Genomic DNA, 13,735 nt, shown 5'->3' on the forward strand with positions numbered 1-13,735 from the left:
TTTCCAGCATTTCTTCTGCAATTTTCTCCCCTCTCTGAGCCTTCCTAGAATTGAAGCAAGTTAGGGCTTTCCCCTGGATTAGGCTTTGGCTCATGGGAATATTGTGGCTGTTTTGATCTTCCATCCAGGCCACTCAGACTTTCTCTAGATCAGCAATAAGACTGTCGTGGGTTCCTATCACTCATGTGTTCATGGGAGTAGCTCTTTTCATTTTCTTTCAGAACCCTCCCTTGTATTGACAACTTGGCTGTTTGGTGCAAGAGGCCTGACTTACGGTCTATTATCAGCTTTCAGTATTTCTTTCTCACTAAGCTTACTCATTTCTAGCTTTTGATTTCAAATGAGAAATGTGCGACTCATCCTTTCACTTACAGGTCATTGTAAAGTTATTAACTGGCCTAATTTCAATATTGTTGTGTCAGAGAATACAGAGGCCTGAGGAGAGGGAAGAGATAGGGGAATAGCCAGACAGTGGGAAGAGCCGGTCGGCAGAGCAGTGAGAACACATACAACGTTTACTGATTAAGTTTGTGGTCTTATATGGGGATGGTTTGTGGTGCCCCAAAACAATTACAGTAGTAACATCAAAGATCTCTGATCACAGGTCACAGTAACAGATATAATAATAAGAAAAAGTTTGAAATACTGTGAGAATTCCAAAATGTCACACATAGACAGAAAGTGAGCACATGTTAGAAAAATGGCATCGATAGACTTGCTCGATGATGTAAATCTTCAGTGTAATGTCTGAAAAGCACGATAAAGTGAAGTATGAGAAAATGAGGTATGCCTGTGTTATTCCTATTTAAGTCTGAAATTAACCCCATGTTAAGGTAGAAGGTAGATTATTCCAGGGAATGTCTTAAGACAAAAAAATTTGTTCTTTTCCTGTTAATAACGGAATCCTTAGCAGTGAAGAAATGCACAGCCTCTCTGAAGGCCCTGCTGTCTTCTTGTGGGAATAAAGATGGAGGAGGTTCTGTATTTGTGATATGAGATGGCAGTAATCTCTGTTACATTGCCGTTATAACTTGTCTATTGTGAACTAACGCACAGGGCAAGTATGTCATTTTCTACTTGCCTCTTCAAGAAAGACATGCATAGATAATTAGTATGAACTGGAAGAGTACTTATCTTTTTTTTCCTAGAATTCATTGAAGTGATTTCTTTGGCCCTTTTTCATAAGTGGCAAAATAGTAAACTCTGTGAAATCCTGCTGTGGTGAAGCCTTTCAGATTTTTTTTACCCATCTTTAGCGTGAATATCTTTCTCAAATTATTGTAGGCTCCCAATTTGTTCTTCCCTTTTTTTTCTTTTTTGAGACAGGGACTTGGTCTGTTACCCAGGCTGGAGTATAGTAGCATAATCACAGCTCATTGCAAGCTTGAACTGCTGGGCTCAAGTGATCCTCCCTCCTCAGCCTGCTGAGTGGCTGGGACTACAGGTGCATGCCACCATGCCTGGATAATTTCTGTATGTTTTGTAGGCATAGGTTTGCCATGTTGCCCAGGCTGGCCTTGGACTTCTGGGTTAAAGCAATCTGCCTGCCTTGGCCTCCCAAAGTACTGGGGAAAATTATAGGTGTGAGCTCCCATGCCCCACCTTTTCCTATTGTTTACTGACTCTTGGCCAGTATACAATTTTATAGAGAGTTTTACGAATATAAAAATATGGGAACTTCTTGTACAACAGTTTTGCATTTGGAGATTAAACTGTTGAGTGAAGATACAAGTTAGATTTTTATTTTAAAGTGGTTGATTAATTCGGTCTAATAAGAATGATGAATAGAAAGAATATATAGAAAATGTTCTTTTTGATAGACTTCCATTTAAATATATAAAGGTACTCAAACATATTTGTTTATATATTGGAACAGTTGAAATTGTCATTGGCGTTTTTCCCCTTTCCTTCACAGATGGATGGAACGCCTTCAGAATCAGAGAAGCTTTACTCATTTTATGATCTGGAGTCAAGTAAGTGATTATCTGTCAGCATCTTAAAAAAAATTTCTATGATTTGTTTGCTGACTTGGTGAACGGATTTATTTTTAACTTTGTTTTTCTGTTTCTTTATAATGTGATGCAAACCTGACAAGATTTATTTTTATATACAACTGTCATGCTGGTTTATTCCACTTATCACGGAGTAGCTCTGTCCTGATAGGGGTTAGTAAAGCGCCATAAAGATGTTCACGTTAGATAGGGTAGTGTAACTGTTAGTCCAGTTGACGAAATCTTTTTTTTTTTTTTTTTTTTTGAGACTCCAGCCCAGGCTGGAGTGCGGTGGTGTGATCTCAGCTCACTGCAAGCTCTGCCTCCCGGGTTCACGCCATTCTCCTGCGTCAGCCTCCCGAGTAGCTGGGACTACAGGCGCCCACCACCACACCCGGCTAATTTTTTTGCATTTTTAGTAGAGACGGGGTTTCACCGTGTTAGCCAGGATGGTCTTGATCTCCTGACCTCGTGATCCGCCCGTCTCAGCCTCCCAAAGTGCTGGGATTACAGGCGTGAGCCACCACACCCGGCCAACAAAATAATTTTTCTTGTTTTTTTTTTTCCTTCCTGTTTCCCTTCTTCTCTCTCTTAATTTCCTGTTCTGGTTTCTTTTTGATGTCAGAGAAGAGTGATTTAGTGAACAGGGGGATTCCACGGAGCTTTTAGGGTTACTGATCTTTTAGATATTAAGGAAGGTAAAATGTACAGATGATTCAGTCTCCATGGCAGTGTTGAGCATCGTTCTTCTCCGAAACTACCATGTAGCTATCCACCTTCTTGGGAGGACTTAAAAAGCTTCCCATATCTGAGAGTTAAGCAAAGGCAGGCTTCATTTTGCTTTTGTATTGGTACAGATCCTTTTCATTGAGGTTGTAAGTGATTTCAACTCAAAACTAGCCAGGGCACATAGAGTAAATTTGCTGCACAGTTCAATTCTTCTGGATGGAGACAAGAAGATGAACTAGTACAGACTTGTATAAGGTTGTGGGATCCTAAGTTCCCATGATAATAAATTATTATTTAAGAAATCAATGGGTTAATTATTCTGTCAAATAAGTAATCTAATGACTATGCATAGGCATAAGCAACAGAGTTATGCTATAGTTCAACTTGATGTATCTTTTCAAGTTTTAAAAGACAGCAAAGTATTCAAATTTTCCTGTTATATTTTACTGCTAGATAATTAACATCTGTTACCGTGGGTTTTACTCTTCACATTAGCCCTTCTCAGTAATAGTGTCATACACATGACCTTAAGTGAAATACTCTCAAATGTTAGTGATTGACCTGTTATATACTTTTAGCCTTAACACCCCATTTGTGGTATAATTGAAAATGATATTTAAAGGGGGTAGTATTGGCTTTAGAACTTTTTTTTTCTTCTTTTGTTTTAGAACCATCTCCTTCTGTTTGGAGTGATGCCACACCATATCTTGTTTTTTGTCTTTGTTTTCTTTTTTTTTTTGACATGGAGTCTCTCTTTTTGTCCAGGCTGGAGTGCAGTGGTGTAATGTTGGCTCACGGCAACCTCCACCTCCTGGGTTCAAGTGATTCTCCTGCCTCAGCCTCCTGAGTAGTTGGGATTATAGGCACGTACCACCACGCCCGGCTAATTTTTGTATTTTTGGTAGAGATGGGGTTTCACCACGTTGGCCGGACTGGTCTTGAACTCCTGATCTCAAGTGATCTGCCTGCCTCAGCCTCCCAAAGTGCTGGGGTTACAGGCATGAGCCACTGTGCCGGGCTCCTTTATCTTGTTTATTCAGCTCAGATAACTTGAAGTTGAAATTGCTTTGCTTGATCCCTGTTCTATTCATGCTGTACTAACCACATGACAAATTTAACCTATTTGAACTTTATCTGAACTTTTTAGTTCTCATTTTCTGTCTTTTTACCTTAGAGGTGGTGCTATTTATTAGTTTAGTCATGACCTAGTTGTAAATTATTTCATAGAAAAGTCTGCTTAACTTTACTGACTTAATATGAACTTATAATTGTTTGTATGTGTGTACAGAATGATATAGAAAATCTGGTAACACAAGCTTACTGATTTTGGTTTTAATGCTTTTTCATATATATGCACACTTATATTTTGATAGGTGTTTGATCTTACGCTGGAGACAAAATTTGGCAGAATTTAATTGATAACATATGCATCATTTTTAGTTGGCAAAAGATAAAACAATATGTATTTGCTCTTTGTCAGAATGCAATGTAAGGTAGGAAATATCTGGTTTAACAGCCAGCATTGAACACTTGAAAATTATCCTTTAAAAGTTTACTTTGAGATTGTGCTATTTATTTTCTCTTTAAAAAAGATATTAACAAACTGACTGAAGATAAGAAAGAGGGCCTCAGGCAACTTGTAATGACATTTCAACATTTCATGAGAGAAGAAATACAGGATGCCTCTCAGCTGCCACCTGCCTTTGACCTTTTTGAAGCCTTTGCAAAAGTAAGTGTTAAGTTTGCTCTCTTTGCTAATTCCATACATCAGCCATTCGCTCCTTATTTTGTCGTTGGTTACAAAAATGTCGAGAATCTTGACAGGAAGTTCAAGACCCTTAATGCCTTGTATTACTCCCTTATCATAGTGAGTAGAGAATGAGAGAATGTATTATGTGCATTGAAAAGGGTATGAAGTTTTCTGTTTTATTAATATTCTTGTTATTGCCTGAGTATGTTCATTGTCAGTTCTCAAAGTGTACCCTTGGAAGAAAGAGCATGCTTTCTTTTCTCAGAAGAGCATATCCCATTATTTTTTGTGAATGGACTTGTTTGCCATTGCATTGCATTCATTGAGCTTTACGGTGGTGGTTTAAGCATAGAGCCTGTCTTTAAAAAGAAAAATTTATTGAAATCCATTTCTTTTCTTTTCTTTTTTGTTTTAAGACAGAGTTTCGCTCTGTCGCCCAGGCTTGAGTGTAGTGGCACGATCTTGGCTCACTGCAATCTCCGCTTCCCAGAATCAAGCGAGTCTCATGCCTCAGCATTCCGAGTAGCCGGGATTACAGGCGTGAGCCACCACGCCCAGCTAATTTTTTTTTCTGTTTGGAGAGACGAGGTTTCACCATGTTGCCTAGGCTGGTCTTGAACTCCTGACCTCAGGTGATCCACCCACCTTGGCCTCCCAAAGTCCTGGGATTACAGGGGTGAACTACCATGCCCGGCCTCCTGAAGTTTTTTTTAAAAAATGATTCCGAGGGTTTATCTTGGCCTAAGGAGGAAGAGCGCGATGATTGATTCTTTTTTTTTTTTCTTTTCTTCACGAGCCCGTAGGTATGAAATGATTGATTCTTGATGTTTACCCTGGGATAGGGATGACAGAAACACTCCCCTCGCTGCTATGGATCTGCTGTCCTCGCTTTCTCATATCGTGTGTTTGCATTTGTTTTAATGTTGATCACAATTTAATAACAAGTAAAACTTTACTTTTGACAATTTTGCCACTTATTTTGTAATTTGTAAGCACACATTTAAAGATAGATTTATGCCATTAATATTTTAAGGCATGTTTTAAAATTTACTGTTTTCTGAAAAATTAAATGTAATTGGCTTGATTGCTGGAGATTGATTCTAGGTTTTCTCAAACGTATTTTTATTCTGTATGGTACATTTTTATGATTTTCTGATTAATGTCATCTTAGCATTATATTCTGGTTTATCTATAATTTAAAATTGATTTCAAAATTTATTGGTTACTTACAGTGCATCTGAAAACTTCCTCATGTATTTCATATGCTTCTGAAAATTATAACCTATAGGAGTATCGTGTACAGTGCACAAGGCTCTTTTCTTGTTAAACACTACAAACATGATCACCTACTGAAAGACAAAAATATACCTTGTGATGATTATTACCTCATTGCTAGTGTTAAGTTTGTGGCTATTCTGTGGTAATTATTTCTATTGTTGGAAAATGTTCTAGTGATAATTACTGATGTTATTAATATCCATGAGAAATATTTTAAAATACTTTCTATTGCTACATATAAAATGTGAATTACTATCCCAGTTCTTCTTTCTAAAGATTTTAGTCTCATGTATTTTATAATGAAATTTTTTCCATGTTGTATGGGGGAAATTCTGTTGCCGTGATTAAGTGGACCAGTTTTTAATACTGTGCTTACCCTTCTCACATAGTATTTGTTATTGCTAGAAAAGTAAAACATATGCAGTTTTGAGATTTTGGGGCATCATTGGCCTTAGATGTGTGATTTCTGCATTAAAATATGGGTTAGTAATCAGAGGAAAGCAGCCAATAGCCTATGGCTTCTGTACTTCCTGGTGAAAGTTTTGTTAATGTTTTTAATTTGTATTTTTCTGCTTATAAATTTGTCCTTAGAAGAAATCACTCCTCTCCTTCCCGCCCCCCAACTCCTTCTCCCTCCTTCCCCCCCGACTCCTTCTCCTTCCTTCCCCCCCGACTCCTTCTCCCTCCTGCCCACCCCCACAACTCCTTCTCCCTCCTTCCCCCCCCCACTCCTTCTCCTTCCTTCTCCCCCCCGACTCCTTCTCCTTCCTTCTCCCCCCCACTCCTTCTCCCTCCTGTCCGCCCCCCGACTCCTTCTCCCTCCTGCCCGCCCCCCAACTCCTTCTCCTTCCTTCCCACCCCCCAACTCCTTCTCCCTCCTTCCCCCCCGACTCCTTCTCCTTCCTTCCCCCCCACTCCTTCTCCCTGCTTCCCGCCCCCCGACTCCTTCTCCCTCCTTCCCCCCCCGACTCCTCCTCCCTCCTGCCCGCCCCCCCGACTCCTCCCTCCTTCCCCCCGACTCCTTCTCCTTCCTTCCCGCCCCCCGACTCCTTCTCCCTCCTTCCCCCCCGACTCCTTCTCCCTCCTGCCCGCCCCCCGACTCCTTCTCTCTCCTGCCCGCCCCCCGACTCCTTCTCCCTCCTTCCCACCCCCCGACTCCTTCTCCTTCCTTCCCACCCCCCGACTCCTTCTCCCTCCGTCCCACCCCCCGACTCCTTCTCCCTCCTTCCCCCCCGACTCCTTCTCCTTCCTTCCCACCCCCTGACTCCTTCTTCCTCCGTCCCACCCCCCGACTCCTTCTCCCTCCTTCTCCCCCGACTCCTTCTCCCTCCTTCCCGCCCCCGACTCCTTCTCCCTCCTTCCCACCCCCCGACTCCTTCTCCCTCCTTCCCACCCCCCGACTCCTTCTCCTTCCTTCCCACCCCCCGACTCCTCCCTCCGTCCCACCCCCCGACTCCTTCTCCCTCCTTCCCGCCCCCGACTCCTTCTCCCTCCTTCCCACCCCCCGACTCCTTCTCCTTCCTTCCCACCCCCCGACTCCTCCCTCCGTCCCACCCCCCGACTCCTTCTCCCTCCTTCCCACCCCCCGACTCCTTCTCCTTCCTTCCCACCCCCCGACTCCTCCCTCCGTCCCACCCCCCGACTCCTTCTCCCTCCTTCTCCCCCGACTCCTTCTCCCTCCTTCCCGCCCCCGACTCCTTCTCCCTCCTTCCCACCCCCCGACTCCTTCTCCCTCCTTCCCACCCCCCGACTCCTTCTCCCTCCTTCCCACCCCCCGACTCCTTCTCCCTCCTTCCCACCCCCCGACTCCTTCTCCCTCCTTCCAGCCCCCCGACTCCTTCTCCCTCCTTCCCCCCCCCCACTCCTTCTCCCTCCTTCCCGCCCCCTGACTCCTTCTCCTTCCTTGTTCATGAAAGATCCTAAATTAACCTAAATGGATCCTGCAGCTTTCAGGGATGAGTCACTGAGATCAGAATGTTGACGGTGTGTGATGGTACAAATCACATCAAGCAAATGGGAACTGGGTCAAGATCCCTGGGCAGAGATTTTTATCGCAGTCTATTGCTCCTCTCCTCATTTTACTTTGATATAAAATTAATTAATCAAAGAGAAGAAATGGGCACCACAGAAAAACAAGATCAAACAGGGTTTTCTTTATTGAGGCCAGGTAAAGTCAGCCGCCTTCACAGCGTAAATTCAAAAGTCAGTTCATTAGGCTGTGGAAAGCGGGTCAACCTGCAACTATCCCTGACTGGCAGTTTGTACATACAGAGGAAGCTGCTGACTTGTGAATTTATGCTGTCAACAAGCCTGGCTTTACCTGGCCTCAATAAACAAGATCTTGTTTTATGGTTTTCTTTTGGTTCCTCTCATTTACATTCATTCAGGTTCTGTGCAGATAATAGACGTACTAAGCTTATGTTTTAGCCCATCTTTTTTTTTTTTTTTTTGAGACGGAGTTTTCACTCTTGTTGCCCAGGCTGGAGTGCAATGGCACATCGGCTCACTGCAACCTCCGCCTCCCGGGTTCAAGTGATTCTCCTGCCTCAGCTTCCCAAGGAGCTGGGATTACAGGCGCCTGCCACCACGCCGGCTAATTTTTGTATTTTGTAAAAAAAAATTTTTTTTTGTATTTTTACAAAATACAAAATTTATCTCCTGACCTCAGATGATCTGCCCGACTCAGCCTCCCAATGTGCTGGGTTTACAGGCATGAGCCGCTGCGCCCGGCCAGTTTTAGCCCTTCTGATTGTCATTGAAGGCATATGGAACTCTGAGAGCTTTTCTAAACTTGCTTATGTCTTAATTTTTTTGACTTTTAAATTACGGACGTTTTCAAACACACACACAAATAGAAGGACTAGTGGAATGAATCTGCATGTTTCTTTTTCTTTTTTCTTTTTGTTTGAGACGTTGTCTCGCTCTGTGGCCCAGGCTGGAGTGCAGTGGCGCGATCTCAGCTCACTGCAAGCTCCGCCCCCCGGGTTCACGCCATTCTCCGGCCTCAGCCTCCCGAGTAGCTGGGACTACAGGCGCCGCCACCTCGCTCGGCTAGTTTTTTGTATTTTTAGTAGAGACGGGGTTTCACCGTGTTAGCCAGGATGGTCTCGATCTCCTGACCTCGTGATCCGCCCGTCTCGGCCTCCCAAAGTGCTGGGATTACAGGCGTGAGCCACCGCGCCCGGCCGAATCTTCATGTTTCTATCAGCTGGTTTCCCTAATTTTCAGACTCATTCTATATCTGTCATTTTAAATACTTACAGTTCACGCAGATGTTCTTTCTCTTTGTTTGGAGTTTTACACCTTCATTAGAATTAGTCTTTTCTTATCAAGTCTCTTGCCCCACTGAGAGGTGTTTGTTAGTTGGATTTGAATTTGCTTAGCAAACTCAGCAGACTTTTATTTGTTTATTTGCAGGTCTAGTGTGTACAAAGTCCTCTTGATACAGGGTTGTAGAAGTATGTGGCTAATTCTAAATCTCAAAATTGTCTGTCAAGGCAGAAAACTTCAACAGGTCAAAAGTCTTACTTGAAGAACATGCATATCTTTATCAAACTTGCACTTTCCCCGAAAGGTAAGGAGTCGGGGAGGATGAGACCGTTCTTAATCCTGAGAGTGTATTTCATTGTCTGGTGAGCTGATGGCTTTTTCTAATGGAAACTCATGATTAATGCCTGAAAAGTTGGCAGCTTGCATTTTGAACACTGGAGTTTCTGGCGGAAAAATGGTGTGTCTTTCCTGTCAGACCAGGTTCTCAATGCTGAACCTGCATCTGCTGCGTAAGCCTTAATTTTACTTGGAAAATTTGTTCTGTTACTTGAGACCTTTTGTAGTCATTTTCCCGGTCATTTCCCAGATATTCGTCCTTTTCACCGCACTTCTTAGCACCAGTGTTAGTCTGACTCTGACTCTTAGCACCAGTGTTAATACACACGCACCCTAATAGCAATTGGGGTTTGATTGTGGAGTTTTCTGTATAAATATATCCTGTCCACTTATGAATTCATTTCCTGGCTGTAAAAACTGAGTCACATGAGCCATAGGAAGGAGGAATTTTTCTAGGGGTGGGTATCAAGGGGAACCTCATATCAGAAGTAGAAACTGACATCCATTTCAAAAGCGAGGATGGTGTTGGGAAACAGTGACATACAGCGGTCTAGAAATGCCACTGGGGAGTGAGGGGTGTTGATTCCTCCAACCTCCTGAGGGAAATATATTAACCTCCTCTGGAGAAGGTTTTCAAAGGAAGTTGTTACCTGTGGAATACAGATTTCAGTTATATTTAGTAATTATAGTAGAGTTAGAATAAGAGCTTGATGTTTAAAATGTTTGTTTTGTACTAAATGTCATAGAAAGTGAGGGTAGGGATACTCCCAGAGTTTATCTAGAGGAGGGGATGCTGAGTGATAATCTGGTGGATGGAGAGGCTAGAGAAAATTACTTGCAGCTTTATTTGCATAGTTTTTTTTTTAAAACTTAGATTGTATGTTCCCTGGGGGGTGTGGCTGGGGGTGTGTGGCTGGGGGATGTGTCCAGGGATTGTGTGGTTGGGGGTGTGGCTGGGGTATGTGGTTGGGGGTGTGGCTGGGGGGTGTGTGACTGGGGTGTGTGTTTGGGGGTGTGGCTGGGGGGTGTGGCTGGGGGGTGTGGGGGGGTGTGTGGCTGGGGGGTGTGGGGGGGTGTGTGGCTGGGGGTGTGTGGCTGGGGGGTGTGTGACTGAACGGTGGTGATAATTTCCACACACAGTAAATGAAGGTGTTCAAAGGGTAGGAATTGCACCGGGGCTATACAGATGAACACAGGAGATGTGATTATTTATATGCTCATAAAAAATAAAGGCCAATTTCATTTCTGCTGACTCTTTTTCACATTGTTTAGAGATGAGAAGATGTATGTCTCCATCTCTATGAGCCGTTTCTTCTCTCTACTGCACACGTTTTTTTTTTTTAATCCCCACTTCCATTTTCAAACAAAATTTCCTTTGAGTTTTTTTTTTTTTTTTCCCCTTTTGAGAATAGGGTCTCACCCTGTTGCTTGGGCTGGAGTGTAGTGGCGTGATCTCGGCTCACTGCACCTCTGCCTCCTGGCTGTCAAGTGATTCTTGTGCCTCAGCCTCCTGAGTAGTTGGGATTACAGGTGCGCACCACCACGCCTGGCTAATTTTTGTATTTTTAGCAGAGATGGGGATTTTGCCATGTTGGCCAGGCTGATCTCAAACTCCTGACCTCAAGTGATCTGCCCACCTCGGCCTCTGAAAGTGCTGGGATTACTGGTGTGAGCCACCCCACCCAGCACCTGTTAGGTTTTGAAATGGATTTATTGTTCAGGCACAGTGGCTCATTCCTATAATCCTAGCACTTTGGTATGCTGAGGTGGGAGGATCATTTGAGCCCAGGAGTTGGAGACCAGCCTGGGCAACATAGCGAGATGCCATCAAATTAGCTGAGCGCATGGTGGTACACACCGTAGTTCCTGCTACTTGGGAGGCTGAGGTGGGAGGATTGCTTGAGCCTAGGAAGTCGAGGCTGCGGTGAGCTGTGATCTCACCACTGCACTCCAGCCTGGACTACGAAGTGAGACCCTGTCTCAAAAAGATTTGTCATGGCCTGACAAATGCTGTGATTCAGTGTACTGATTGGGTCCTAAACATTTGCTATGAATATAGAAAATGTATATACTCTTAAGCATAAATAATATGCTTTAAAAGTCAGAAAATTACAATTAGACAGCTGCTCGGTGTGCTGAGATGGGAGGATTGCTTGAGCCCAGGAGTTTGAGACTGCAGAGAACCATGATTGCTCTACTGCACTCCAGCTTGGGTGACAGAGTGAGACCCCAACTCAAAACAAACAAAAATTACAGTTAGAGACAGGCCAAATTTAAATGGGAGGCTGAATAATATGATGGTTAGGTCGTTTTCCTCAGTCAGGTAAATGAAATGCTCTCCATCTCAATTTTCTTTTCTGTAAATGGAAATACTAATATCTACTTCATAGATCTCAATGAGGATCAACTATAAGGTACTTAGTAGTGTCTGACACATATTATTCATTTCTACTACTGTTGCTCCCACCTCCCGGCTTTATGTTTATTGGATTATAGAACTTCAGTGTTTTATGTCTCCCTGTGCTGTCATCTAGCCAAGAGTACAGTCTGCAACTGATTGTAAACCAGAGTCTCAGATGGTTGTACACAGTTGTGCCCAGTGCAGGTGTCTCTTGAGATACTGAGAATTACCTGTTTTGTTGAGAAGAAATTTTGCAAACAGGCAGTGATGTCTTTTCCCGAGTAACTGGCTTGGTTTCAGTCATAGCCATTGTGGACAGAAATCGTTTACTGTTGCCAACGTTCATAGCAACTCCATAATATCGAAGTAGTTTCTTGGGATTTCATGTAGGAAAGGTAAACGTAGGCTTCCCTTGATGACCAAAATCTTTCTCACACATGCGTCTTAAAAGGATGGAGTTAAGGGTGCTTTAGTTGTCATGTTTTAATTAATTGAAATGACATGGAATGTATTGTATTTCTCTATTCTATCCCTTAAAATGCCCATTGATAATTATTGGCAATGGTTATTGATAGTCTCAATTTCAGTAGAATTTGTTTTGAGATTATGTTTTATGCACATAAAAGACTTTAGGGATTATTGTACCGGGTTCTAGAAAAATATATACATTTTTTTTTCTGGGTTTATAACTTTCTTTTCTAAAAATGTATTTGACAGGCTGATTAGAAATGTGGTACATAGAAAATAGACTAGTTGCATAGAATGTTTCAAAAACAGACATTAGATTGGCAGCAACAAGAATAAAAGTGACCTTCCTGACCACAAAACATATGTCATTGTTAGTGTTTCTGTAGCTCTGCAAAGTACTGTTGAACTTTATAATGTTGTGCAACGGCCACAGAATTTTTTTATTAGAAATTCCACATCTGTTTGAGAAGAGGTTCCGTCCGTCTTTCTTTTCAAACAAATTAATAATTCTCCTGGTAGCATGTTATTTTTGTTCTTTAGGGCACGTATGTGACCTCCACAGCTTGCTTTTCCAAAATCTAATTTTTAATTATATTAGCTGTAGCTGGTTTTGCAATATGCACTGGTTGCATAGATTGGAAAGTGAGTATTTTAGAGAGTATTTTTGGTACTATGCTATTTAAATTTTACAGTTTCATTCTGAGTAAATTCTTTTTCATTGGAGAATCTTTTTTTAAATTGGGGAAGCAGTGGAGAAGGTGTTAAAACAAGAATCTTACTAATTCATAATATGATGAGAAATCGTGATTTAATATTTTGTGGTATGTTAGGAATAAGGCAAGAGAAAATCATGATATTATATTCCAGATTACATGCTTGCGTTTGGCCGGTATGTGCCTTTACATTTAGAGTGATCATAAATAATGGATGTGATATTCTGCTGTAACCTCCCTCATAATTTTAGTGAAGTATATAAATCAGCATGGAGGAAAAATTACTAAATAACTTTTTCGTGTATCTTTTTCATCCTCTGGTGAACAGTGTACCTCAATAAAAAGCGAGAACAAAGTTGATCATATTATATTCAGTTTTTAATCTTAAATTTTCAGTCCTGTTAACCATCCCATTCTGGATACACTGGTGCTCTATTACTTCACTGTTGTTGGTGGGCTAATTTGTGGGAAGCGTATCACCTCTGTTGTTTTGAAAGGTCAGGAGTGTGTGTATGTTTGTCACTGGAGGGTTTCAAGTTCACGTAGGACCCGATTTTAGAGCCTTTTTTGTTGATGAGCTCTGTTGGGTTTCACTACTGTAGCCTGCTATAAAGTAGTAAAGAAAGCAATCTTTTGAATTAATAAAGTGATGGATTATCTAATTACAAAGTTGATGTGAAATGGCGGTATGATAACTTTGACTGCATTGCTAAATGATCCCAGTGACTGATCAGATGTGCCTGGGTTCCATTAAGGAAAAATATGCCATTAAATTATTTAACACTAAAAGCGAGCAGAC

General features: G+C 42.2%; 1 protein-coding gene across 11 annotated transcripts in view; it reads left to right on the forward strand.

Moving 5' to 3' along the window:
* Positions 1-13,735, forward strand: part of LOC105474705 (SET and MYND domain containing 3) — an 813,173-nt gene that overhangs the window by 177,401 nt on the left and 622,037 nt on the right. For all 11 annotated transcript variants that reach the window (XR_011607705.1, XM_071069323.1, XM_071069331.1 and 8 more), the window contains 2 exons: positions 1,916-1,973; positions 4,313-4,449. Coding sequence is in view for 10 of the 11 variants with exons in the window: in XM_071069323.1 (XP_070925424.1) it covers positions 1,916-1,973; positions 4,313-4,449 (195 nt within the window). In the remaining variant the exon portion in view is untranslated. The remainder of the gene's footprint in view (positions 1-1,915; positions 1,974-4,312; positions 4,450-13,735) is intronic.

Source organism: Macaca nemestrina, chromosome 1, assembly GCF_043159975.1.
Source record: "Macaca nemestrina isolate mMacNem1 chromosome 1, mMacNem.hap1, whole genome shotgun sequence".
NCBI lineage: Eukaryota > Metazoa > Chordata > Mammalia > Primates > Cercopithecidae > Macaca > Macaca nemestrina.